The sequence below is a fragment of the Microtus oregoni genome, unplaced genomic scaffold (assembly GCF_018167655.1).
Source record: "Microtus oregoni isolate MIOR12 unplaced genomic scaffold, Mior012 000038F_ref0000394, whole genome shotgun sequence".
NCBI lineage: Eukaryota > Metazoa > Chordata > Mammalia > Rodentia > Cricetidae > Microtus > Microtus oregoni.
In genome coordinates this window covers 22,195,366-22,223,135 of record NW_024543097.1, presented here as the reverse complement: position 1 = coordinate 22,223,135, position 27,770 = coordinate 22,195,366, and the positions used below count along the sequence as shown (strand labels likewise).

The 27,770-nt window shown below is 49.7% G+C and overlaps 1 protein-coding gene across 4 annotated transcripts; it reads left to right on the top strand.

The window, feature by feature from the left end:
* The first annotated feature begins 76 nt into the window (after positions 1-76).
* Positions 77-22,883, top strand: LOC121433542 (D-2-hydroxyglutarate dehydrogenase, mitochondrial-like). Of its 4 annotated transcripts, none has more exons than XM_041632009.1 (10): positions 77-205; positions 2,136-2,474; positions 5,801-5,858; positions 6,666-6,805; positions 7,494-7,687; positions 10,285-10,453; positions 12,429-12,572; positions 13,615-13,757; positions 19,483-19,648; positions 21,062-22,883. In XM_041632009.1, the coding sequence occupies exons 2-10, from the start codon at positions 2,141-2,143 to the stop codon at positions 21,319-21,321; spliced, it is 1,608 nt and encodes a 535-aa protein (XP_041487943.1). In that variant the 5' UTR covers positions 77-205; positions 2,136-2,140; the 3' UTR covers positions 21,322-22,883. The 4 variants fall into 4 exon arrangements, with proteins under 4 accessions (XP_041487943.1, XP_041487941.1, XP_041487942.1 ...); XM_041632007.1 differs by lacking the exon at positions 77-205 and adding an exon at positions 664-696; XM_041632008.1 differs by lacking the exon at positions 77-205 and adding an exon at positions 713-959.
* The last annotated feature ends 4,887 nt before the right edge of the window (positions 22,884-27,770 follow it).

Sequence of the window (27,770 nt, the reverse complement as noted above, 5' to 3'; positions counted from 1 at the left end):
GGAAGAAGTAACAGCTCCTGGAGGTGCCCCAGGAAAACCGCAGTACCAGGTACTGCCGGACCCAGGAGGCCAGGAATTCTCTGTAGAGCTGGACTGGCCTCTGTGGTACCCGTAGGTCGTCCCAGCCCTGGACCTTGCTCAGTGAAGTGTTACTTTGAGGGCTGGGCTTTCGAAGTAGTGCCTATTGATGAACCTGTGATCTCAGGTGAGACGGAAGCTCGGGGAAGAGAGGAAGAGGGTAGAGATTTATAGGGGCGGTAGAGGTCCCTAGGGAAACAAAAACCCCTGGGGAAGAGAAGAGTTTCCAAGGGTGACAGGGTTCCTGGGGAAGGAGCCACAGTGAGATGAAGGAGCGGGCACTTAGCTTTTGGGGCTAGTCGTGTGGACCATGATGGGACCAGTTGGAAAAAGCGCTCGAAATAGGGAGTGCTGGGACATCTGCTGCGTGGAGTCAGATTCTGATCCAAGCAGAACACCCTCCTCTTTGGGACCTGGGGGGTCTCAGGTCGGGTCAGGAGAGCTCACTGGGAAGGACTCGGAGGATTAAGTCTGGGCCTAAGGGCGGGGTTGGGAAGGGAGGGCCGACACATGCGCAGTCGCTTGCTTCATCCCGACTGGTCTAGGTCTAAGGTGGTGCAAGGGTGGGAACCTGGGTGCGTCTGCGGATTCAGTTTTTGCACTCGGACGGACGCTAGGGTGCGTAGTGGGCCGGCTGCAGTTCCGGGGTGGTGGGCGCTGGTGTCTGGGTCTGTGCCACCGGGGCTGTGGCCTGTCAAGTGATTGCACAGGTCGGGAGCGAGCCGGGACTGCCGGCGGCGTGAGCCTATTTACAGCGTTTCCACCCGCAATGCTCCCAGGCCGTGCTGGCTAGGATTGCAAATAGCTTGTCCTCCCTGACGTCACAGCACATGACGCATGCGCATGCATCGCGCATGCTGTGTTGTGGTTTTCCGTCTCAGGTAAGGCGGAAGTAGCGGCCAAGTAGAGGTTTCAGTTGGAAGGTGGCGTCTTCTGGATAAGCCTCCTGTGTTAGTTGCCTTACCCGGGCCAGTATACACTGTCGCAGTTCCCTTCCCTTCGAGACATTTTTGTTGATTACCCAGGCCTTTTAAAACTTGTGACAAAGTATACGTAAAATGTAAAATTTACCTTTCAACTGCTTGGGTGCACAATTCCCGTGATGCCTTTCTTTTGGGGCTTTAAAACCTAGTTTTGTAGCCGGGCGGTGGTGGCGCATGCCTTTAATCCCAGCACTTGGGAGGTAGAGGCAGGCGGATCTCTGTGAGTTCGAGACCAGCCTGTTCTACAAGAGCTAGTTCCAGGACAGGCTCCAAAACCACAGAGAAACCCTGTCTCGAAAAACCAAAAAAAAAAAAAAAAAAAAACAAAAAACAAAAAAAAAAAAAACCTAGTTTTGTTTTGAAGGGGAAGGGTCTGGAAAAGCTGTTGCTGTTTGCAAAAGATAAAATATAATGCCCAGGAGTGAACGCACCACCACCAAGTATACACGAGTGAATTTACAGGGCTGATATGCTGGGTGGAACATTCAGAACCGAACCCTTCCAAGCATCTTATCCTCTATGTCCTGCAGCCTGAATCCCCTTCCTCTGTCCTTCTAGTGCCAAGCCATCCTGTTCCTCTAGGCGAGTGGCTCTCAACCTTCCTAATGTGACCCTTTAATACAGTTCCTCATGTCTGGCAACCATAAACTGTTGCTTCATCCCGACTGGTCTAGGTCTAAGGTGGTGCAAGGGTGGGAACCTGGGTGCGTCTGCGGATTCAGTTTTTGCACTCGGACGGACGCTAGGGTGCGTAGTGGGCCGGCTGCAGTTCGGGGGTGGTGGGCTTGCACCACCTTAGACCTAGACCAGTCGGGATGTTGCTGTTTCATAACTGTAATTTTGCTAGTGTTATGAACTATAATTTAAATACTGATATGCAGGATATCTGATAGGCGACTCCGCGACCCCAAAGGGGTGGTGACCAGCATGTTGAGAACCGCTGCTCTAGGCAATGTGTATGTGAGTTCATATATGGTACAGAGGCCATTGTGGGATCATTACTTTATTGCTCGTGAGTTGAAAGTTCAATCTTTATCTATCTATCTATCTATCTATCTATCTATCTATCGGCAGGAGCAATGGTGTTCCATTTGGTGCCCAGATGTTCTGCAAGGCTCTTCTGGGCGTCATCAGGATGGAGGAGGACCTACATTCAGGGAGCCTCAGTGGGGCTGAAGTATCTGGGTTGCCCTCGGGATACGTACAGCCCCTTGGCTTGCAGAGGGTACTCCTCCGTCTCCGGCAGCCCTGAGGTGATGCTGACCCCTGAGCGATACCCAGTGCAACGGCTGCCATTTTCCACTGTGTCTGAGGAGGACCTGGCTGCCTTTGAACGCATCATACCTGGCAGAGTGATCACAGACCCTGAGCAGCTGGAGGCATGCAATGTGGACTGGCTGAGGAGTGTCCGGGGTGAGTCAGGACCTGGGCAGTGGAGTAAGAGAACGAAGCGCAAAGACCAGGTGAGGGGAGTAGAGGTCACTGTGAACACACCTTGGATGCCTTGGAAGACACCGCTGAGGTCTTCAGGGAGTAAAACCGGCAGATTGAAAAGCGGAGGTCCTTGGCTGAAGCAAGGGCTGTGATACCACTGCCTGCATCTGTACAGCTTCTTAGGCAATTTTCACCCAAGGCACCCACCCCTCTCAGCTCTGGAAGCTCAGAGTCCTTCTGGTGACTCCAGGTATTCCTGGTAGCACCCTCCAGCTTCGGCTTTATGTGGCCTCAATCCTTGTTCCTCTTCTTCTTCTTCTTCTTTTTTTTTTTTTAATTTATTAGCTGGGAGGTGGTGGCACAACCCTTTAATCTTAGCACAGAGGCAGAGGCAGGTGGATCTTAGAGTTCGAGGCCAGCCTGGTTGACAAAGTGAGTTCCGGTACAGCCAGGGCTACACAGAGAAACACTGTCTTGAAAACAAAACACAAAACAAACAAGCAAACAAAAAGAAAAGATTTATTGTGTGTATGTGTTTGTGTGTGTGCGCGCACACGCGCTCGAGTACGTGGGAGAACAGTAAGTGACTTAGGAAGCCAGATGTTGGACATCCTAGAGTTAAGAGTTCCCAGCAGTTGTCAGTTGCCTGATGTGGGCTCTCTGCAAAGGCTGCAAGTGCTCTTAATCACTGAGCCATCTCTCCAGGTATCCTCTTCTGTCTCAGAGAAACCTTGTCAGTGTATTTAGGGCCCACTTAGTCCAGAATGATCTTAACTTGAGAAGTTTAAAACAACAAACAAATTTTGTGTGTGTGTGTGAGAGTGTGGGTTTGTGCTCGTGAATGCAGTACACGTGGAAGCCAGAAGGAGGCATCAGAGCTCCTGGAGCTGGAGTTAGAGGCAGTTGTGAGCGGCCAAGTGTGGGTTCTGGGAGTCAAGCTCTAGTCCTCTATTCTGCTCTTGATTACTCAGCCGTCTCCAGCACTCAGCCTTAGATCTTCATTAGCCTGTCAAGAGCCTATTCCACATTGGACTGGAGAGATGGCTCAGCGAGTAAGAGCCCTGGCTGCTCTTGAGAGGACCGGGGTTCAATCCTTAGTACCCTACATGACAGTTCACAATTGTCTAACTCTGGTTCCAGAGGATCTGACTCCTTCACACAGATATATATGCAGGCAAAACACCAACACACATGAAATAAAAATAAATAAATTTTAAAAATTTAAAAATATGAGCTTGTTTCTATATCAAGCCATTCCCATAGGTTCCAGGGTTAAGATTCCAGCTTTGTGGAGATCCAGGTATCTCTAGAGAGTGGGATGCATGACTGGCGCTCTGGGTGTTACATAATTGCTGCTCTCAGCCTCCTCCTCCTGCTGCACCTGTTTCTGTTGCTCAGTAGCCCAGGCCCAGTGGTTACTATGTCTCATTTTCTCTTCTGAAGTGATTTCATCCAACTTGAAAACACAGCATGATGTTCTTGCTATAAGGAGAAGTACTTGGCGACTACATAGCATTTGACAGGAAATGAGGATACTTGAGTGCCAGGCAGGATGGCCCAATACTTCATGGATGTTCTCTTGTTATCAGGAAAGACCTGATAAAAACTGAGCCATCACAGGTTCCAGAGGAACTTGAAAGGATTGTCTCTAGGTCTGTGTATGAGATACAGAGGAACAACAGCATGGCTGTGTAGACAGTGGAACCCTGGATCTCTGTGTACTGGCTAGAAAGGGGCCCAGGAAAGCCTCTGGGGAAACGGAGTTTGGGTTTGTACAGATAGATGCGGCCCATTGGCCAATCTGGAGTCCAGCATTGGGGTCACTGGGACCCAAGGCCATTAGTGGATAAGAGGAACCAGCTAAGGAGACTGGGAAAGCAAGGCCAAGGGACAGCAGGGAGCCTAAGGAATATGGTACAGAATCAGTGGAGAAAGGCTTGGTAAGGGGCACAGATTACCACGTGTGATAACAGATTAGGGAAGGTGATTGAGATAGTGACCTTGACTCAGAGCTATGGGCTTGGTCCTTGGAGAAAGACAAAAATAGCCAGAGCCTATTCCAGACTGGACAAGGGAGGTGATTCTCTTGGGTGTTTCCTGGAAGTGTAAACTGTCATGCAGGGATAGGGGAAGTGAGGGCATTTTATAGGATCCCAGGCCAGAGGAGGTTTGTTTTCAGTTTTTTTGTTTTAAGATGAGAGCATTTTAGCTGGTTTACAGAGCCGATGGGGGAGGATGCGGGAAAGATGGGTAGAAGGGGAGGAAGGGAAAGGCAGTGAGCCCCAGGAAACGGGAGTGGTGGACCGTAAGTAAGCGAGCTGCACAGGTGTGGGGCTCCAGGTAGGAAGCAGATCGCCTGCAGTAGCCAGAGGAAGCGTCGTTGCTCGTGGGTGTAGAGGCAAGGTGAATAGAAGTTTGGAGGGGCGTCAGCAGTCATGGACGAGCATAAGCTAGGACACGATTGTGTTTCGTGTTTCCTGTTTGTAAAAATAGGCAGCGAGTCAGATTTGTCCCCAATATGCGTGGTTACTGAAGTCCCAATGAGTTCATCAGGAAGAAAGGCTAGGGAGCCACAGGGGCGTTGGGCAGCCAGGCCTGAGATGGGTGACTGGTGACACAGAATGTTCCTTTGGTGGTGTCCTGGCTAGGGTAACTGCAGTGATGGAACACCATGACTAAAGAAAGCAACCTGGGGAAGAGAGGGTTTGTTTGGCTCACACTTCCGCATCACTATTCATCATCGAAGGAAGTCAGGGCAGGAACCTGGTGGCAGGAGCTGATGCAGAGGCCATGGAGGGGCGCTGCTTACTGACTTGCTCCCGTGGCTTTCTCAGCCTGCTTTCTTATAGAACCCAGGGCCACCAGCCCAGGGATGGCACCACCCACTGTGGGCTGGGCCCTCCCCCATCAATTGATAATTAAGAAAATGCCCTCCAGCTAGATCTGGTGGAGGCATCTTCTCAATTGAGTTTCCCTCCTCAGATGGCTCTAGCTTGTGTCAAGTTGACATAAAACTAGCCACTAGCCAGGACAGATAGATTATCAGGGAGAGGTACCTGCAGGAGAGATGAGGGCAAAGACGATACCTGCACACTTTTTTTTTTTTCTTTTGAGACAAATGTTTCTCCGTGTAGCCCTGGCTGACCTGAATTCACTCTGGAGACCAGGCTGGCCTTGAACTCAGAGATTCGCCTGCCTCTGCCTTCCCACGTGCTGGGATTAAAGGTGGGTGTCACCTTCAAGGAAGGATTGTGACTGAGCCTCTTCCCTCCTCGTGGGCTGACAAGTCTATTCTCTTGTCACAGGCTGTAGTAAAGTGTTGCTGAGGCCCCAGACCACCGAGGAAGTGTCCCAGATTCTTAGGTAAGAGGAAATCTCCTGTTTTCTTAAGTGAGGAGGTGTCTGCCGTCAGTGCTTTCCGATACCAAGGGCCACAGTCACACCTGCCCAATAGGAGATCCCTGTGGTTTGCTGTCCTTGGGGTTCACTGCGGGCTCACAGGCAAGGGCATCCCTTTCTCCAGATCCCTATCTGCAAGAGTCCTAGCTGGAGGATGCTTCCCAAGCACAGCCCGAGGGCTGGTGGTCCAGGCTCAGAACTCAGCCTATAACAGTGGGATTAGAGGGGGGTGAGGGTGGTGGAGGTAACGATGGTGTCACTGCTGACTCTTAAAAACAATGAGAAGCCGGGCGGTGGTGGCGCACGCCTTTAATCCCAGCACTCGGGAGGCAGAGGCAGGCGGATCTCTGTGAGTTCGAGACCAGCCTGGTCTACAAGAGCTAGTTCCAGGACAGGCTCCAAAACCACAGAGAAACCCTGTCTCGAAAAAACCAAAAAAAAAAAAAAAAAAAAAACCCAACCAAACAAAAAACCAAAAAAACAATGAGAGAGCTCTGAAGGTATTAGAATTAGGCCACATAGGCCTCTTCCCCATGCCCCAGGGACCATGGCAGCCTCCCTTCCTCTGTGTATAGTTTTGTGGGAGGAGAGTGGGGGACTCTCCCTTGAATTCTTCACAGGGTGTTGGGGAAGAACCTCTGTAGCAGGAAGGCCTAGAAAGGAGATGAGGTTTCGGAGACAGGTGTCAGCTTGGGAGCCTGTCCTTTGGCGATAGGGTGGTTGTCTGGGCTTTGGGATGCTGGCTTGATATCTATTCTATGTTTGTCCCAGCCATTGCCATAAGAGAAACTTGGCTGTGAACCCCCAAGGGGGAAACACTGGCATGGTGGGGGGCAGTGTCCCCGTCTTTGATGAAATCATCCTGTCCACTGCCCTCATGAACCAAGTCATCAGCTTTCATGATATATCCGGTAAGCTTGTGTTCTGTGTGCTCGGAACTCCCCTGTCCTTCGTCCTTAGCCTGGGACTGTGCTTAAGCTAGCAAATGTGTTCGTGGGGGGTGGTGTGGGGACATCCTGACTAGGCTAGAGCTGGCAGCTGCATAGATGCATCAGGGCCATCTTCTCTGTGCTGTAAGTCACTAGGTGGCTCACACTGTGGACATGCCATACAAGTCTCGTTTGTATCCAGAGTTTGCCACGGCAGCTTGTCCTGGACATACTTGCTACACAGTGATTCCTGTGAAGGGGTTTCATAGCCTTCTCCCAGACCGAGGCTGGGTTGCTGTACAGGGGACTGTTGTTTGCAATCAGCAACAGCTTTCATTCACCAAAACAGATCTAAACATTGTAACCTGGGACCCAGGTGCTCCCCAAGCTGAGGTCACCACTTTGTAACAACCCTTTCTTCTACTCCCTCCCCTTAGACAAGCACTTTTCTCCATTTTTGCCATTCTAATTTTTCTTGGCTTATATTGTAATTACAAAGGACCAAGTGATGTTTTTCCTCTGTAGTAGGAAGTCTTTCTTCTTGCTTGGCCTTGGAGGAGAACACTCTGTGGGGGTTCTTACTACAGAGGAGTTTGGGGTTTCTCACCAGCGAGCATTCTCAAACCCCTGGTAACCCAGAAGTTGTTGGTAACTCAGTTGCTCTTTGTAGGAATTCTGGTCTGCCAGGCAGGCTGTGTGCTGGAGGAGCTGAGTCAGTATTTGCAGGAGCGGGACTTCATCATGCCCCTGGACTTGGGAGCCAAGGGCAGCTGCCACATTGGGGGTAATGTGGCAACCAACGCTGGCGGTCTGCGCTTTCTGCGTTATGGCTCACTTCGAGGGACTGTCCTGGGCCTGGAAGTGGTGAGCTGGGTTCTAGAAGGGTGCATAGCCTGTCCTGGGGGTGTCTTACCTTCAGTCTGAGGGTGTTGGCTTGGCAGTGGTGCAGGACGTGGGGCTATATTGGTGTGTGTGTATCCATTTCCAGATTAGGGACCCTACTGTAATGGTTCCTGGCTCTGGGCACCTCAGGGACACCAGGGGTCACTTCATTCAGGCAGCAACACTCTACTTGTACCAGACTTTCAGGGATTGGAGAAAGAGGAAGGTTAGCTAAGGCCACCTTGATATGGAGTCACAGTCCTGCCAGTTTCCCTCCTGGACTCTCTTCCCCTTCCCTGAACCCTTGCTGTATTAATTACTTTTCCCACTGCTGCCATAAGGTAATTGACAAGTGACATAAGGGAGGAGGGGTTTATTTTGACTTAGTTTGAGAGGATACAGACCATTGTGGCTGGGAAAGGATGCTGGCCGGAAGGTGAGCGAGCTGGTTACATTGTATGGTTACATTGTATCCGGAAGCACAAAAAGATAAATTCTGGTGCTCAAGCGCGAGCCATTTTAACCAAGCTGGGGGTTGTTGCTGCTGCCTACATTCAAGGTGGGTTTCCCGGGCCGGTGGTGATGGCCCATGCCTTTAATCCCAGCACTTGGGAGGCAGAGGCAGGCGGATCTCTGGGAGTTCGAGACCAGCCTGGTCTACAAGAGCTAGTTCCAGGACAGGCTCCAAAACCACAGAGAAACCCTGTCTCAAAAAACCAGAGGGGGCGGGGGGGAAGAAAGAATCAAGGTGGGTTTTCCTACTTCAGTTAAATATTTCTGGAAACACCGACACAGACCCCACAGGCCCAGGGCTTCCATGGTAATTTAAATTTAAAATCAATTCTCTCTCTCTCCCCCCCACCCGAATATATATATATATATATATATATATATATGTGTGTGTGTGTGTGTGTGTGTGTGAGAGAGAGAGAGAGAGAGAGAGAGAGAAACCTTAAGTGTCTCCTATCACTCTTTACCTTGTTTTCTGAGATAGTCTTTTATTGAACCTGTAACTCACCAACTGGCTATACCAGTTGGCCAGTGATCCTCCTATCTCTGCCTCCCAGGGCTGGGATTATAACACAGATTGCCATGTACATCCATCTCACTTATTTTTATATATACTTATTGAGTCAGAGTTTCACTGTGTCAGTCTGGCTGACCTGGAACTCTCTGTGTTGACTGACCTCAAAGTCGCAGAGATCCACCTGCTTCATCCTCCTGAGTGCTGGGATTAAAGACATGTGCTACCATGTCTGACTCTCCATATTTGGTGCATGTGTGCATGTGTGTGTATACCATGGCACATATGTAGAGGCCAGAGGACAGCTTGTAGAAGCTGGTTCTCTATTTCTGCTCTGTAGATTATGGGGATCGACCTGGGTTGTCAGGCTTAGTGGCAGCTGCCCCTACCCCTGAGCCTTCTCTCAGGCTCTAGATCCAGCTGTTTACATGGGTGCTGGACTTTGGAACTCAAGTCATGCAGCATGTTTTACCCACTGAACGACCTCCGCAGCTCCTGATTTTCTATTGGTTAAGTTGACAGTGAAGACTAACTTACTTATCCCGTCTCCTTGTGGTTTTTTTTTTTTTTTTTTTTTTTTTTTTTTTTTTTTTTTTTTTTGTTTTTTGAAACAGGGTTTCTCTGTGATTTTGGAGCCTGTCCTGGAACTAGCTCTTGTAGATCAGGCTGGTCTCGAACTCACAGAGATCCGCCTGCCTCTGCCTCCCGATCCTTGTGGGTTTTAAGGGCAGAGCATGTTTTTCTTAGACAGAAAACCATTCTTCTCCAGTAAGTCACAGTGTCCCAGTGGCTTAGCTTTCTGGTTGGTTTTCAGCTACCACTACTATTTTTTCTGTACTCACTGTACTGAAAATCCAGTTAGCTACTGACTTGATATACTAGCCAACAGGTCTCAGGTTAGAATTGTCATATGGGAATGAGCAATGCCTTTATGCCCTAGGGTCTCGGATGTGGGGGGACCCTCAAGGCAGGGCTGTTCCCCTGTGTATCTCCAGCTGTGCTCCTCGGTCCCCTTTTATGGGCTCTTCCCTCTTTTGGTGTGTTCCCTGCCCCCCAAGCTGTGCATTTGTTCCTCCCAGCTCTAGAGGTTCCTTGCCTCTCCCAGATATGTTCCCTGCCCACCGAAGCCATGCTCCCGGCTTCTATGTTCCCTCATCTATGTTCCCTACCCTTCCTAGCTGTGTCCCTCACTTGCACGAGCTATGCTGCCCTCTCCCTCTAGCTGTGGTCTTTGCCCTCCACATGTGTGCCTCCGTGTGTTCTTTGTCTTGGGTGGGTTTCCCTCCACCAGCCAGACAATGAACTTAAGTTGCGGTTGGGAGAGTCTTGCTCTAGCTGGGGACAAACGTCATCCCTTTAGTCTGACTAATCCACTCCAGGTTCTGTTCATCCCCAGACTCCAACCTGAAGTAAATGGGGGTGGGATGGGTACAGTGGCAGAGGGTTTATGACTGACTGTTTTTCTGGGGTCGGGGGAGGTTGGAGTTGGGTCATCATCTCCAGAGAAGGTAAGGGTGGCTGATGTGGGAAGGCCTGTCTCTTTCCTCTTTGCCAGGTACTTGCTGATGGGACCATCCTGAACTGCCTGACCTCCCTGAGGAAGGATAACACAGGCTATGACCTGAAGCAGCTGTTCATTGGGTCAGAGGGCACCCTGGGAATCATCACAGCTGTGTCCATCTTGTGCCCACCCAGGCCCAAGGCTGTGAATGTGGCTTTCCTCGGTAGGTCCTCCTCAACCTGCTTCTGAGTCGGACATGTTGGTGCAAACTTGGAATGAGAGGAGCCCATTGCTCCTTGCCTCTCTGCTTCCTATCTGGAGATCTGGGTCCTGGTCCTCCAGGTGTCCAGAGTGTAGCCTGAAACAGAAGTGATAATCTGTTTCTTGTCAGACCACACTTTAGCACAATCGAGGCTCTTTTCTTCTTTGTCCCACTGTGCTTGGATTTCAGAAGTGTGTTCTGTGATTCTGAGAGAAACAGTGGCTTGGTGGTAATTGCTGTGGGGCAGTCGGTCTCTCTCTTCCTTGCTCTAGCTCACCGCAGTTGGCTGTAGCGTCTCTCCATACATAGGGTTCTCACAACATCGGACGTCCTTTTCTATGCAACTGATGTAACACCAGCTTCTGTCTGTGGCCTGCCTGTGGTTCGTGTTTTTCTCTTTCCTCCTTCTGTATTGTTATCCAGCTTCTGTCTGCAGCTGACCCATTCAGCTAAGCTGAGTGAGTTCTGGAGAGAAAGAGGCATGCTTGACTCACCAGATCCTACCAGAGGAGGCTGTCGGTCTTTCTTATGGTCTTTCCCAGTCATTTGTTCTTATTATGCCCTCTATCTATTATAGTCATGTGTGTGGGGTGCACATTTATGTGCATGCTAGTGCAGTTCAGAGGCCAACCTTTTTGTTTTTGAGACAAGATTTTTGTTGTCCTGGTAACCACTGATTAGACTAAGCAGGCTGACCAGTGAGCCCCAGAGATGTATCTGTCTTCGATTCCTCAGAGTAGGAATTCCAGGTGTTTGCCACCATACCTGCCTTTTCTTCTCTTTCCTTTTCCTGCTTCCTTCCTTTCTTTCTCTTTCTTTTTTTTTAAAACTTGTATGTTGTTTTACCGACATGTACGTTGTTATGCCTGCATGTATGTCTGTGCACCGTGTGTGTGCAGTGCCAATGGAGGCCAGAGGAAGGAGTCAGATTTCCTGGAACTGGGGTTACAGATGGTTGTAAGCTACCATGTAGGTGCTGGGAACCAAACCCAGGTCCTTTGGAAGAGCAGCCAGTGCTCTTGACCTCTGAGCCATCTCTCCAGCCCCATGCTGAGGATGAGACACAGGTCCTTTTGTTTGGACGACAGCCAGCACAGCACCAAAGACTGAGCTATTTCCCCAGCCCCCAGGTAGTTGATCTTTTTAAAGTCTCTGTCACAGCACTGCTTGTGGGCCATTTCTTTGACTCTTCGTCCGTCTGCTGCATCAGACATTTCTCAGTCTCTTGTTCTCTCTAACTGCATCCAAGACCCTTCCTTGCAGCGGAGGACCTGGTTTCTCACAGCATCTTGTCCGTATGTTCTGAATTATCTTGGGCTGGAAACATAGCCATGTTTTTCAATTGTTTGGTTCCTAGAAACCTAGATGAGGGTGGTTTCCTCTTGGAAGGGGTTGTGTTGCTTTTGCTCAGTGGTCCTGGATCTTGTAAAGTCCAGGAATGTCATCTCTTACGACAGGGTTTCCACCTGTGGATACAGTCCCTTAGTTCCTTTCCGCTTCCATACAGCTACCCTGGGGCTGCTCTGTGGCTCCCAAGTCCTGGAGCCCTGCAGAGACCTCAGGTGTCCATAGATGAGTGTTTGGTGAATTTCTGAGACCAACTTAGACCTTGGTGCTGATGGGTGAGCGAAATGACTCTTGGTTCTGGCCCCCCATGTTTACAGACTTTTCTAGGTTTTGCCTCTCTGATTCCTTTTGCCTTTCTGAGTGCTCTGTAGCAGTTCGTAGGCGTAGTTTCAGATCTGGAGATCTTGAAGTGAACTTGTGGGCTGAACCGTGGAGTGTTTCCTGTAGCGCCCAGCCCTTCATGGTCACTCCCCTTGTTCATGTGAGTTGGGATATGTTGTTGCTGAGAAGGGGGTGACCTTGCCAGGCGGTGGGTGAGACCCTGGGTCCCACTGTCTTTCCCTCGGTAGTGCACTATGTCCCGTTGCAGGTTGCCCTGGATTTGCCGAGGTTCTACAGACATTCAGCACCTGCAAGGGGATGCTGGGCGAGATCCTGTCTGCATTTGAGTTCATGGATGCCGAATGCATGCAGTTGGTGGGACAGCACCTCCACCTGACCAACCCGGTACAAGGTACCTGCTCCTGTGCAGTTGGGCAACACTGCCTTGCTGCTTCGACACCATGGGACAAGTTGGACCCCTCTGAGGTTCCAGCAGTGGCATGTCCCAGGCAGGCACTGTGTGGCCATTGTGTATAGGAAAGCTTGGCTGTCTTTTAACACTGAATTCAATCTGTGGTAGGATGAACTTGTATTATTGTACTGGAAGAAGCCTTAATGTTGTGTTAAGGGGACAGTGCCCCTCAGTAAGTTAGTCATACACATTTTAGACAGTAAGTTCTTATGGTAGAAATTATGGCCCTTAGCCCGTAGTAACCATGTCTGGGCTGATTGTCTACCGACAGGTGGCCTTTCCCTGAGGTTCTGGAGTTTTGTAAGTGTTGCAGGATATTTGATCTCTCTGTGAAACTTCGAGACTGACTTAGTAAAATTAACCTTGGATCAGGGGTGGAGCCAGCAACTAGTTAACAAGAATTAACCATAGAAAGTATGGATGACCCAGGAAGATGGATAGAAAGAGGCACAGGAAGGAGTAGGGAGGGACTTAGAGGTTCATGGGCCCTTTTCATTTGGGGTGGATGGAGACACATGCTCTTGCTGGGTCTCCTGACAATTAGGAAGGTCAGCAGGTTGCTTCTCGGCTTCTCTGACCTAGCAGGTTTTCACCTCAACATCTTGACTCCCGAGTCTTTATTGGTAAATAGAACAGCTTAGATAAAAACAGCATGTAAGAGTGGATAAGCCAGCTCTTAAAGCTGACAGTTGCCTTACTGTGCCAGCCTTGTTCCTCAGCAGGCTCTTAGGAGGTACCCAGCTGGACCCAGCCATGAGGCTGAGGGTGAACAGGGTGGGGCATCACACAGAGGGTCACCTTTGGTCTGCCAGCAGGAAACTTACATTTAAACCATGTGAAATTGAGCCTGCCCGAATGCTTCCTGTTCATAGGCCACCCTAAGCACCTGGGATGAGCTGTCTTTGCTGTGTGACCCAGAGTGAAGTGGCTCTAACCAGCAGGTGGGCCCGGGGCTTACACTGCATCTCCTGCTCCCTTACAGAGAGTCCATTCTATGTCCTTGTGGAGACCTCAGGCTCCAGTGCAGGACATGATACTGAGAAGCTGACCAGCGTTCTGGAGCAGGTGCTGAACTCTGGCCTGGTGAGCGACGGCACCATTGCCACGGACCAGAGGAAAGTCCAGGTGATGTTATGCTGCTTTCCACCTTCCTTCCCTCCCCTTCCCATAGCTACAGCCTGGTCTGTCCAGCAACACTGTAGCGTGTGGACAAGCTTACAGCCGGGTTCATGGTGTAGATAGAAAACCTCTTTGTAGTCAAAAACGTGTTCTTGCTATCTAGATCATTTTAACCAACATTAGCAAAATATTCCCACACGTCTCCCCACCCCCAGGCTACGTGGTGAATAGATCTACGTAGCTGACTGTGTGCTGCCTGTAAGTTGGCTGCCGCTCCCCACAGACCTGTCTACAGTGTGGAAAGGCAGGAAGAACTGCAAGGGCCGTAGAAGGCAAACCTGAAGGTCCAACAAGTCCTGGGAATGGGGTGCCCGAGGGACAGACTTTATGTAGGTGGAGTTTTCCTGTCCTCACAGCTAGTTCCAAAATAAATACACAGAGACTTAATATAAACGCTTGGCCAATCGCTCAGGCTTATTACTAACTAACTCGTACATTTTAAATTAACCCATATTCCTTATTTACGCTCTGCCAAATGGTGGTACCTTTACTAGCGTGGCACATTCATCTCCTGCTCCCTCTGCATCTGCTGGCAACTCCAGACTCTGTCCTTTCTCATCCCTACATTCTGTTTGGCTTTCATGCCCAACTCTATCCCATTCAGCTGTTGGCCAGTCAGCTAGTTTATTAAGCCAGTCACAGCAACATATATTCACACAGTGTAAAGGAATAGTCCACAGCAGCCTTACTATATTGTCAGGAAGCCATTTGTTCTCGTAGGGGGACAAAGGAACAGGAGGCATATCTGTTTGGGAGCTGCTCTTCACCTAAACTGAGTTTTAGTTTCCTGGTGTCCTGCTTGGTTCTGCTGTCTGCAGTATGGTAAATTGCCAGCAGAGGGCAGAGAGGCTACAGGAAGCAGCCAGCATTGGTCCTTGAAGAGAGAAAAAAGGAAGGTGCCTAGGGAGTGTGAAAAACACTGAATCCTTGAGCTTTGACCTCTAGAGCCAGCCTGTTATATATCCTATTGTATTTTTTAAAGTATTTTTCTTTATAGTTGCGGTTGTTTTGTTAGTTGGTTGGCTTTTAGATTTTTTTGAGACAGGTTCTCATACAGCTTCATCTGGCCTTGAACATGCTATATAGATGAGGGTATCTTTGAACTTCTGATCCTCCATCTTCCACTCCTCAAGAGCTTAGGTGTTCTTCCATGCCTGGTTTAGTGTAGCAACCTGAGGCTTCATGTTGCTAGGTAAGAACCCTACAACTGAGCTACATACTAACGCTACAGTCCACGTTTATTGAAGTGTAAGCAACTACACTGCTTCATATCAAAGGTGTTGAGGGGAATGTGGTAGCCCTTGTGGCCGATTTGATTCCATGAGGCTGCCTTACTGCCGCAGATTGATTTGGAGGCTGGCAATGATGAACATGTTACTCTCAGCCTGCCTTTGGCCTTGGCCTCTGCTGTAGGAGGAGGCCACTTGCTTGCTCCCAGCTGCTCAGCCCCAAAATAACCACACAGAAACTGTATTAATTAAATCACTGCTTGGCCTATTAGCTCTAGCTTCCTATTGGCTAGCTCCTACATCTTAATTTAACCCATTTCTGTTAATCTGTGTATCGCCACGTGGCTGTGGCTCATTGGCAAGGTTCCATCCGGTGTCTGTGATGGCTTCTTGCGACTCTGTCTTCTTTCTCCCAGCATTCAGTTTAGTTTTCCCCACTTAGCTCTACTCTGCCCTATCACAGGCCAAACCAACTTCTTTATTCATTAACCAATAAAAGCAACACGTATACAGAAGGACTTCCCACACCAGGCTTCTTCCTTCATCCTGATGTGGTACTTTCCCGCCTGGTAGTGACCCTGTATCTGCTCCTGATGGTAGAGCTGCTCACTCTGAGCCCTCAAGGTCCCCATGTCCCTCCCCATCATGCTGGTCCCTCTGGAGTTTCCTAGAAAATGTCTGGGAGAGACTGGAGTGTCCCAGCATCCCCCTCTCTACTTAGCTGGTGCTGGACTTGGATTCGGGTTTATTGACACCCTTTTCTAGAGCTGTAGCTCAGTGAGAGGATGTGGTCTGATCCCTGAGCATCCTTTTCTGGTGCGAGGATGGTTTTGAAGATGTTTCTGCTGACTTCTTATGTTGAATGAGGCCTTGGGGAGTCCTGAGTCACCCTGCCCTCTGGTCCTTTTTTTTCTTCAGAAGCCCCGAGTTTTCTATTGAAATTTATTAGTGTGTGTGTGTGTGTGTGTGCACATGTACATATATGTGTGCATTTGTGTTATAGCATGTGTGGCATGTTGGACAGGGGACAACTTTGCAGAGTCAGTTTTCTTCTTTTACCATGTGGATTCTGGGTATTGAACTCAAGTTGCCAGCCATACACAGCAAGTGCCTTTCCTGCTGAGCCTTCTCTCTGGCCTTTTCCCCTTTTTAAAAATTATTATTGTGTGTGTGTGTGTGTGTGTATGTAGGTGGAGTTTTCTTTTGGGACCAACGGTCAGCTCTGCCCCACCAGCCGCTCCCAGACACACAGAGACTTCTTTTTAATTATGAAAGCTCAGCCAATAGCTTAGGCTTGCTTTTAGCTAGCTCTTGGAACTTAATTAGCCCATTTCTATTGATCTACGTGTTGCCCCAAGGCTAGTTTACCTTATCTGTGTACTTTCCATTCTGCCTCATCTACATTTGACAGAAGAGTCAAGTCTAGCCTGGGGTGAGATAAATGAGTGTACTAGGATTATTTATAGGAACACGTCTGACTTATAGGAAGCAAATGTGTCAGAAAGTGTTCACCACTTGCCTACTAAACATCTACCTTTGCACGTGTATTCAGAGTGCTGTCTAGTGCCGAAGTATCGGGCGGTCATTAGCTCAGATAACAGCAGGAGCCAACAAGTGTCTGGGAAAGTTACGGTGATTCACACTCTACTTTGGCTTTCTTTTTTAAAAAATATTGATTCATTTTTATTTTACATGTATGAGTGCTTTGCCAGCTCGTATGTGTATGCACTGCACTCCTTGTGCCTGTACAGGATGGCGGACCTCCTGGAGCCTACAGACTGTTGTGGCCACCATGTGGGTCGTTGAAAAGAACCGGGGCCTCTACAGGAGCAGCAAGTGCTCTTAACCACTGAGTCATCTCTCCAGCCTCTGTCCTTGCTTTGATGAAAGATTCTGTTGGTCTTTGTTGTGACATTGTTAGGCATACTTATTGTATCTTATTCATATCTCCTCGCTGCTACCAACCTCAGTATTTCCTTCTTCCCATGGGTCCCCTTTCTTGCCCCAAAGAGGTTCTCTTCCACTTTCATGCCACATGCATATATGTATACGTATGTACATACAGTTAAACACAGATTCTACATGTGAGACGAAATGTTTCCTGCAGCCTGGCATGTAGAATAGCTAAATGATGGCGGTGATTAGAGGGCCCATCTCGCTTCAGGGACCTCTGGCCCCTCATGCAAACTGTCCCAGTCCTCGCCCTGCTGGAGGTGCACAGCAGATACCAGGCTCTATGCGCTGTATGTCTCTGCGCTGTATGAGAACGAGGTATCCCACTGGTTGGACACCAGCAGTGACCTGGTGCCGTACAAGGCTCACACCAGTGCAGTGAGGGCCCTGTCAGCCCTGCCTCGTGAGGAGCCCTGGAGGGAGGCCACACAGGTGAGGGCAACAGGGTGATGGGATGGGAAAGTAGGAAGATATCCCCAGGGGTATGGGAGAGAGGGTAGATGTTCTAGAGGTTGGGGAGGCTGAAGCAGAGCTAGGGGACAGAGGCTGGCTAGGGACAGTAGGTTTAGTGACTGCAGGACAAGCAGGGAGCATCACAGATCAGTATCCACCACGTTCCTCTCAGAGCTAGATGTGTCTGTGGTGAGGACTGGATAGTAGCCATTTGGCTAAAAGTTGAGAGAAATAAAACAACCAACAAAACAAAACTGGGTAGTGGTGGCGCATGCCTTTAATGCCAGCACTCAGGAGGCAGAGGCAGGTGGATCTCTGTGTTCCACCTGGTCTACAGAGCAAGTTCCAAGACACAGAAAGGAACCCTGGTTCTAAAAATTGCACACACACACACACACACACACACACACACACACACACCTGAAAGAATTGGGGATATTTGGGCTTTGACTGTAGCCTCAATGGTGATGAGGGATTGTGGTTTTTTATTATTATTCAGGGTTAAGCCTGTTGTGAGGAAACGTAGGAAAGGAGGGGCTATGGAGCCAGTAAATTACTTGCTGTGCAGCAGGTGCGGTGACCCGAGTTTGATCTTGAGAACTCATGTAAAAGGCTGGGCATGGTGGGATGGGCTTCTAATCTGAGCACCTGGGAGATGGAGATCCCTGTGGTCAGCTGCCTAGCAAGCCTAGCCTGACGCTTGAGTTGCAGGCTATTCAGAGACCCCTGAGGAACATTTGAGGATGCTATCTGAAGAACAATACTCAAGGTTGTCCTTATACCTTCACACGTAGTACACACACACACACACACACACACACACACACAGAGAGAGAGAGAGAGAGAGAGAGAGAGAGAGAGAGAGAGAGAGAGAGAGCGCGCAAGCGAGCGAGCAGGTGGCAGGGGAAGTCCTTATCTTTTGTTTTACTTGGTACGTTCCCTGAAATGTTGGGGTTTTTTCAGGAACTGATACAAGGGTGAAGGTGTAAGCACTGTGGCTCGGATGCAAAGGAATTCTGGCAGTTGGGAGCCAAGGAATACTAAGTGTTACTGCTTGGATGGAAAAGTATTCTGGCAATCAGGAGCCAAGGAACACCACAGGTCCCAGTAAGAGTCGCAGCTTACAGCCCTGCTCCTGGGAAGGCTTCCTCAATGTAACAGCTCTGCTCTGGCAGGGGAGGGTTTCTCCAGGGAAGTTGTAGAACCGCTCCATTCAGCTCTGCTAGGGGAACCTTTCCCCAACAAGTGTTATAGCGTTGCTCGGCTCCACTCGGCCCACGCTTCGTCTCTGCTCCAGAGAAGGTCTTCACCCAAACCTCATTCAAGAAGTTTATTGAGAGGGAAGAATCCAGGAGAGTGACTCTGCCTGACTCTGCCGGGGTGGAAAAAGGCAGCAACAAACTGAAGAGATGGAGGGCTCATATAGAGCGCCTTAGGGGCTGAGTTTTTCCAGGGAGATTTTTTCAGGGTGGCAGTTGGTCAGATTTCAGTCCCTTGCACTCAGATTGGCTAGATCTCGTGTGCTCAGGGATTGGTTGGTTTTCTGTTTTAGAACTGATTCGTTTTCCTGCTGAGGTTTGGTTGGTTTTCTGCTTAGTTGGTCAGGGGCAGATTCGGCTCTGATTTCAGGGTCAAAGTGTGTCTTTCACTGGCTCTGGTTTCAGGGCCAGGCTGGGTTTCTTTGGCTGGCCCTTTTGCCCTACAGAAGCTCCTGGTGTGACAAAGTGGCAGATAGTGGCTGACTCTGCAGGGGAGAGATGGGGGTCAGTCCTTGTAAGTTTCAGTGTATGAAAGCTAAGTAATGATGGCACAGTTCTTGTGAATGAACAACTCTGCTCCAGGTTCCCTCGGCTCAGCTTTGGCCTCCCTATCCCCTTTCCAGCTTCCACCGGTTCTTCCAACAGCCCAGGCCTTGGCTCACCAAGCCCCTCACCTGCATCTGTGAAGCCCTGGATTAAAGCAGCGCCATGTCAGAGACACTGGCCCCTGGAGCCCCGTTAACGTGTGCGCTGACCTGTTTTCTTTCATTGTCCCAGATGCTGTGGGCCCTGCGGGAGAGGATCACAGAGGCGCTCAGCCGTGACGGCTACGTGTTCAAGTATGACATATCCCTCCCGGTAGAACGGCTCTATGACCTCGTGATCGACCTGCGCACCCGCGTTGGCCCTCGTGCCAAACATGTGGTGGGATACGGGCACTTGGGTGAGCTTCACTGTGGTGCACTGAGTTAAATATGTTAAAGATAGCCTCGGAGGCTCTACTGCCGTCTGTCTGTCTGTCCCGAACAAAGTCCTTTATATTTACCGAACAGCCTAGGAAAGGTCATATGGGGAATGAATGAGGGATAACTTACAGAAATCTCTAACAGAATTTCACAATCGATTGGTATTTACTCCAATTTATCCCAGCCAGTCCCAAAGTACTCAGTGAACAAAGAGAACTATAAACATACACTATCAAGTTATATCCATGTTGACTCCAACATTTATGACAGAGATTTGCCATTTGAGGCTTTTTTTCACCATTTCCTGTTTTCAGCAAATGATTACCATCATGTATGTGTCCTCTGGGTGGGGGCATGGAGGAGTAATCTGATATTATATACAGCATGATTACCATCGCATACCTATATACAGCCACGTGTTTCCTCTGGGTCAGGGTCATTATGATTATACCCATGCATTCACTTAGGTTGTAAAAGCTGATTATATGAGACATGTACGATTGGTTCTTACATTGTTTTTTTTTTTAAGCAGGCTAAATAAACAGGCTGAGTATATAGCAGGGTATCCGGTCAATTATGTAGTCTTATATTAACTTGGCTGTGAGGTCCAGCAAAAGTTCCAGTTTCTTAGACTGTAAGAGATACTTTCTTAAAACAGCATCACTTTAGCAACTTCTATAGTTGAGCTTGTCAGTTGAGTTCGGTGTTTTGTACCATCAAAGGGCTCAAGTCCTGGATTGAGAGGATGCCCTTGTTGTTATTTCTTTCTCTTTTCTTGGTTTTTTGTTTTCAGTTCTTGAGACAAAGTATCTCTTTGCTACTCTGTAGCCCTGGCTGACCTGAAATTCACTATGTAGACCAGGCTGGCCTCGAGCTCAAGGAGCCCCACCCGCTTCTGCCTCCTGAGTGCTAGGCTTGAATCTGTGCACCCTTACACTCTGCCCTCAGTTCTTTTATTTCAGGTATTGTTTGAAAAGTCTTTGTGTACCAGAATGGTTCTCGCCAGCCCGTCTCTTTAGACCAAAGTCAGTTTCCAGTCATTCTAGGGAGGATAGAAAAGTGATGCTGTAGGTCCCATGGTGTTGATTGACAGGAATGACTTGTTTATCCAACTGCCTGTCTCTGACACCTTGCTGGGTTGGGGCCAGCAGTGGAGCTGTGGACTTCTTGCTGCTTCCCAGGGCCTCACTTGCCTGAGGTACTGTAAGGTGGGGCTCAGCAGCTGCCATTCGAAGTCATGGAGGGTTGAAGGAATGGGTAAGGAAGGGCTGTGATTCATAACCAGGATGGGCAAGGTACATCTGGCTAGGGGAGAGTGCATCTCACAGGATATTAGGAGTGAGGAGGACCTTTGGGGGCCTGCTCAGACTAATTGTTCCCTTGTTCCCCAGGGGATGGTAACCTTCACCTGAATGTGACAGCAGAGGCCTTTAGTCAGGAGCTGCTCGGTGCCTTGGAGCCCTACGTGTATGCCTGGACAGCGGAGCAGCGGGGCAGTGTCAGCGCCGAGCATGGCCTAGGCTTCAAAAAGAAGAACGTCCTCGGCTACAGCAAGCCGCCTGTGGCTGTGAAGATGATGCAACAGCTCAAGGTCCTGCTGGACCCCAAAGGCATCCTGAACCCCTATAAGACTCTGCCCGCTCAGGCCTAATCTTGTTGCTGCAAGACGCCGGGACCTCGGGCACGGCAGGGTTGATAGGCCTTGTGGCCTGCCATCTGATGACACCTGCAACAGACCAGGTGTCACTGGCTAGCCGGGAGCCAACTCTGAGGACCCTCTGGACTGGGCTGCCTTTCTGTGAGTTGAGCAGAGTAGACAGAGCCGCCTGGTCCCTTCTCTAGTCTCCTGCCAGCTTGTTGTGGATAGACTAAGTGGGCAGGCAGTTTCTCCACTCCCAAACAGGCCGGCTCTCACCTGCTTTGTGGTGGCTGGTGGAGACCGCCTTGCTGCAGCTCCGGGAGGAGTGTGGTGTGATCTCTTCACCGAATGGATCCCTGTGTGATGTGTGTGCCCTGTGAGGGCTGCAGGCTAGTTGTCCAGCCCCAGATCAGTTACCATTATGATGTAGAATGCCACACGACTCATCCACATGGAGCTGAGTGGAATCTTCTGTCTTACCAAGCAGGTCTTGGGTTGGCAACTGATCAGGCAGACCATATGTCTTGTTTTGGTTTTTTTTTTTTTGTTTTTTGTTTTGTTTTGTTTGTTTCGTTTAGCCCTGACTATCCTGAACTTACTATGTAGGCCAGACTGATCTTTCTGTCAGAGATCCTCCTGCCCGTGCCTCTGCCTCCTGAGTGCTGGGATTAAAGGCCAGTGCCACTGCACCCGGCTTACCTCGTTCCTGAAGGCCTGTCTGGTTGGTAAGCAGGTGTGGTGGGCTGTGAGTGCTTGCAGAACTTACTGGCAGGGGACAATCTCCAGACTGAAGTGATAGAGGCGACTTTCAGTCCTGGGCCTACCCTGTGGCCTACACCTGCCCTCCAGGACTTTGGCCGTTCTCCTGGCCTAGATTCCTGGCAATCTGGGAGGTCGAACACACCTATCTCCTCTTTGCTATCGTTAATTTCCAGAAAAGAAAACTTTGAATTATAACCTGCTGCTGGAAAGTCATTTACATAAACTCAGTTGTAAAGTTCTGGCTTACAACACCCCTCCCTCCGCACATTTGGTGCTCTCTGGGTTCCCAGTGTGTCTTCACATGTGGATTGGGAAGTAAACGTGGTGGTGGTGGTGGTGATGGGTATTGGAGGAGGAAAAGGCTGCAGCCGCCCTGCCCTTTAGCGTGGTTCAAATAGGTCCAGTGAATGTGGGGTCCCAAAGCAGGTGTGTGCTAAGCCCTTCTGGTTGGTGCCAACCTTACTCTTGCTCCTGCTGGGCATTTGTTTGTGGAGTTCACAGGGTGAGGGGTGGGCCAAGGGGCTGTGGTTTTCTCCTCTTGAGTTGCTATGTGATGTTCCCTTTGATTCTTCCATCCCTGGGGAAGGGTCACTTCTTAAAACCCTATAGCTTTCCCTTTTGTGTCTTGAAGTCAGTACATTTTGACGTGAGTGGCATCTAAGAGTTGATGAAATACAGCATGGTCGGTGTAGCAGTGTGTACCCGGAAGACAAGCTATCCAGGGTTGTGTTAGCACTGACTGCTCAGACAAGGGAACAACAGCGAGTTCTACCCATGTCAAAAGCTAGCTGGAAAATGAACTTGCTTCTGAGTCTGCTCACTGACCAGACTACAGTCACCGAGGACAGGGAACATCCTGAACCTACCCTGGGCACATAGGAGGCACACCCCAACCCATCGTGGTTTGCTGGCCCGATGTCCTTGGTCAAGTGTGTGGCAGTCAGATTCCTTGAGAAACCTTAGGCCTCTGACACAGCTGTCCCCTAACACCTCAACACAGGAAGAAGAGTTAGATTATTGTCAGAAGATGACAACCCCCCTGTGGGAGAGAGCTGGGTGGAGTGGTGCTTGCTTTTAATCCAGCATTCAGGAGGCAGAGGCAGGCCGATCTCTAAATCAGAGAGTTCCAAGCCAGCCAGAGCTCCGTAGCGAGATCCTGTCTTAAAACGCAAGGATGGAGGACCAAACATCTGACTCCTCCCATTCCACTGCACACAGGAAGTCTCTAGTGTACAAACCGGGAGGGGCTATTGTGTCTGGATTAGAAGTTTAGGGTTCCCCCTGCAGATGTCTGAGCTGTTGGAATATGAGCCCTGCTTACCTAATCAGGACGGTGGGAGGAGCACAGCCGGGGCCAGCAGCTGCTCAGAGAACTCGGTCTCAGTCCTAGGAAAGATGGCTGGGGCGTGGGCAGGCCCTGGCCAGGACTACAAGGGGCCGTGTGGTCTTCCAGAGCAGTGTGCTTCACAGAAGAAGGACAGATGTCACATGAAGGTGGTCAGTATCCAGTGCCATGTATGGCTATGGCCATGGAGACCTTACTTGTGGGGGTTGTGCTCACTGGGCCCAGCACCCCTATCCAGTAGTGGCCATCCTGAACCAGCCCCTGCCCCTGGACATAGGGGATGCAGAGGACCTCTGCTCGTGTTCTTGGTATTTTGGTGGCAACCTCCCATGGCTGACTATCTGGAATCCCAAAGCCTGCGCGGGTAGGTGACCCACAGGCATTAGAAGAGAACCCCTCTGCTGAGAGCAAGCATACCTAGAATGGGCTACCACTCTGGAGTCACAGAGCTGTGCCCTGATGCGCTCCCTCCTGGTGGGGTACCTCATCTCTGAGCCTGGTGTCATTTTTTCTTAAAAATGTGCAGGCAGCCTGAGGTAACTGTATTTTCTCTCAGCATGACCGTTTATCGCTAGTTAGGGCCAGGGTCTGCCCCTGCAAAGTGCTCCTTGGCATTTCTGCACATTCCTGCCTCAGGTCTATGGACAGCCTGAGGCATGTCCTGCTGCAGAGTGCATGGGGCGGCTATGGCCTTACACTCATGGACACCTTCCTGTCGGTCTCAAGATCCAGTGCCCTGGGAGCACAGTGAGAAGAGGCAGAGAAATAGACTCCATCTCAACAAGCCAAGACTGCTTTATTGGAGCAGCGAGTGGATCCAACCTTTCCATGGGATGGAGGTTGAGCATGCTTAGAGGGGGCAAACACATACACACACATGTACGCACACACACATGCACGCGCGCGCACACACACACACACACACAGGTAATGGGAGTGGTTTGTTTTCAATACCTGGGCATATTGTTTCTTCAGGTGGAATGGAACTGAGCACACACACACACACACACACACACTCACTCTCTCACACTCACACACATACAAAAAGAGAGAGAGGGAGGGAGGAAATGGGAGTGGTCTGTTTTCAATCCCTGGGCATATTGTTTCTGCAGGTGGAATGGAACTGAACACACACACACACACACACACACTCACACACAGGTTTTTAAATAGATTTATTTATTCATGTATTTTATGTATTGAGTGCTCTGTCTTCATGTACACCAGAAGAAGGAATCTGACCCCTTTATAGATGGTTGTGAGCCACCATGTGGCTATTGGGAATTAACTCAGAACCTCTGGGAGGGTAGTCAAGTGCTCTTAACCACTGAGCTATCTCTCCAGCCCCTAGGGTGGTTTGTTTTTGATACCTGAGCAACGTGGAATTGTCAGACTGGGGCTGCGTCTTTATGGCTAGTGGCTAGTACAACAAGCCTCAATTCATGATCAGAGGCTATTACTCAATAAGTACAAGACTAACTGTTAGGTTCTAGAACAGCACATGGCAGGCAGGGTAGTAGAAAAGAAGGGCAGTGGATAAGTTAGACTTGACGAACGCTTGGCTGAGGCCTGAATGTGACCTGTGCAACTGGGAGCCTGGTCTGACCTGGTGCACGTGGGCCAGATGACGGTTGGTCTCCCTGGATCCTGGCTTGCCCTTTTCTACAGGACTGCAGCCGTCTTCCCCTGTTGGCCCTCATTCAGTAGGAATATAAACAGGTGTTCCTTGGGACAGTAGCCTTGGACGTTGGAGTTCTCTTTATAGAATGTGTGACTGCCAGCCACCGCCTTAGTTTATAGGCAGTGTATTTGGTTATGTGGCCCTGGGGTCTTTGGGACAGTGGGGGAGATGGAGGACGGGTAGCAGGACACATTTCAGGCAACACATGAAGATTGGCCTCTGGCTCTGGAAAAGTGGAAAGCCAGGGGCAGCCAGATTGATCCTCCTATTGATTCTCACTAAACCATGCACTGGAGGGAGCCACTGGACCGTAGCCCTCCCTACTGCAGGCCCCACTGACCTGGCCAATAGCTGCCCTTGCCTTCTGTTTGACAGGTAGACTCTTTGTCCTCCAACCCTAGCCTGAGATGTGAAGAATTGATCCTTTGTTCTCTGGCACGTCAGGCAGAACCGGCTCGATGCCAGATGGCCAAGCGGCACCAACTAGACAGGCAAACTAATGGGCTTGACCAGCCTTGGGTGGCACTCTTCCCACGCTAGCTGTGGATCTGGCTGCGGGGAGGCACAGACTTTATGCTTAGCACATTAGCAGAACTGGTCTGGGAGAAGGCAGAACCCCAGGGAGATGGAGCTGTCTCATACAATGCATCTCATGGGCCAGCAAGGCCAGTTGGAGATTCCTTTGTCTTCTGGGTCAGGTCATGTTCCACTAGACACAATAATTTGTTACTCTAAGCTGCCACATCCCTGAGCCTTTGAGACTTTAAAGAAGGGCTAGAGGCCACAGACTGTGTCTCAGTAGAGCCTCTTGGTCACAGGAGACTGCACCTTCTGTGTGACTGGCCATCCCCTCCAGATTCTGGAGGAATCTGGGGCTAGGGGTCACGGCGCCACACTGTCACAATGTCCTGTCTTTTCTCAGGGGCATGAAGGTACATGGCCTCTTCCTTCTGCTCAGCCCCTGTAAGTCAGTGAGAATCCAGAGAACTGGTACCCCAGCCTTGAAGAAGGGTGTTAATTTGAGGACCTGATTACATGTGTCCTGGACAGTTTTCTGCCTTCTGGGCCACTGTCTGTCACTGTAGAGCAGCTAAAGTATCTGAGATGTTTTAGGGGTGCATGAGGTTCACTATACAATCCATTATGTCTCTGATTGTAGCCTGGACGGGAGGATCCGTGAGTTCCTCTCCTAAGGTGGAGCAACCCTTACCATTTCCAGAGTGGAATGTGGGGGAGGTGAGGTGTGGGGCAGAGAACAGCCTGGTGCAGCCAGTACCACACATCTGTAGACTCACCTGCCGTTATTTTGGAGAGCTAATTGCCAGACCCTTGTACTTTAAGTTCTGGGATGTGTACTGGCCTTAGAAAATTCTGTCTAGCTCTTGGCCCCGGTGGAGAAGGTTGTTAAAGGACTCTGATGAGGGCTCCGCTTTTTTTTTTCCTTTCAGGAACCACCTAAGATTCAGCATTTAATAATTAGGAGATAACTTATCAGGACGTGAAAACACTTAAGTCTGAAAAACTGGGAGGGGAAGGGGATGAACTGACTTTATAAACGAACTGTGTAAGCTGTGAGAAGAAGGCATGCTTTGTGAAACCTTTGTACCTTCAAGTCCCTGTCTGGGTGCTACTGTTGGGAGGCAGAGGCGGCTGAATCTCTGATCAAGGCCAGCCTGGTCTACAAAGGGAGTGAGTTCCAGGACAACCAGGACTACACAGAGAAACCCTGCCTCAAGAAACAAAACAGAACAATAAGTAACTACTATAAATAATTATAGTTAGTTACAATTCTTTATAAGTTATAATTATTTATAGGACTTAGATAAATGAAGCCATTTGTTTTTCCCTTGGCTTGAGAGGACAATGTGCTAGGTATCGGCGTGAATCAGCGGCAGGTGTCACTCTTCTGTGTGGCGGGGATCTTGTTTGTGCCTTCGAGTTCTATCCCAGCCTGGGTCATAAGGTTCTGTGATGTTTGCTCCTGATTGTCAATATGGCTACTTATTTGCTGTCCATTCTAGTTGGGAATGGTCTGAAAGTCACCTCGCTTCTGCTGCAGTTGTCTGTCCATCACTAAGATGATATTTTGTCTCGTCTGTCTGGGCTCCATCTTGCCAGCTCACGTGTTGCCCTCGTTCGTAGTGACATTTCTTCTTTATCGCTTAGCCAGTGTTCAGTTGCTGTGAGGAGACACGGTGACCACAGCAACTCTTATAAAGGAAAACAGTAATTGGGACTGGCTTGCAGTTTCAGAGGTTTAGTCCATTACTGTTATGGTGGGAATCAGGGCAGCATGCAGGCAGATACGGTGCTGGAGAGGTAGCTGAGAGTTAGTTCTACATTCGATTGGCAGGCAACAGGAAGAGAGAATGACACTGGGCCTGGCTTGAGTGTTTAGACCCCAGAGCACAGCTCCAGTGACATACTTCCTCCAACAAGGTCATGCCTTCTAATCCCTGTCAAGTAGCACTACTCCCTGATGACCAAATGTTCAGACATATGAGCCTGTGGGGGTCATTCCTACTCAAATCACCATATCTACACTTCAGTTTCTCAGCCAAGATGCCCCAGCCACTGCTTTATGAGACAACACAATTTTGGAGGCCCCTAGCCCTTATTAGCAACTGAACACACTGGTGAACTGAATAGGAGCTGCTATGCTGAGGGCAAGAC

Coding starts and splice junctions, on each gene's coding strand:
- LOC121433542 (XM_041632009.1), top strand. CDS start 2,141: ATGGTGTTCCATTTGGTGCCCAGATGTTCTGCAAGGCTCTTCTGGGCG. Junction 2,475..5,800: donor CTGGCTGAGGAGTGTCCGGG/GTGAGTCAGGAC, acceptor CTCTTGTCACAG/GCTGTAGTAAAGTGTTGCTG. Junction 19,649..21,061: donor GGTGGGATACGGGCACTTGG/GTGAGCTTCACT, acceptor CTTGTTCCCCAG/GGGATGGTAACCTTCACCTG.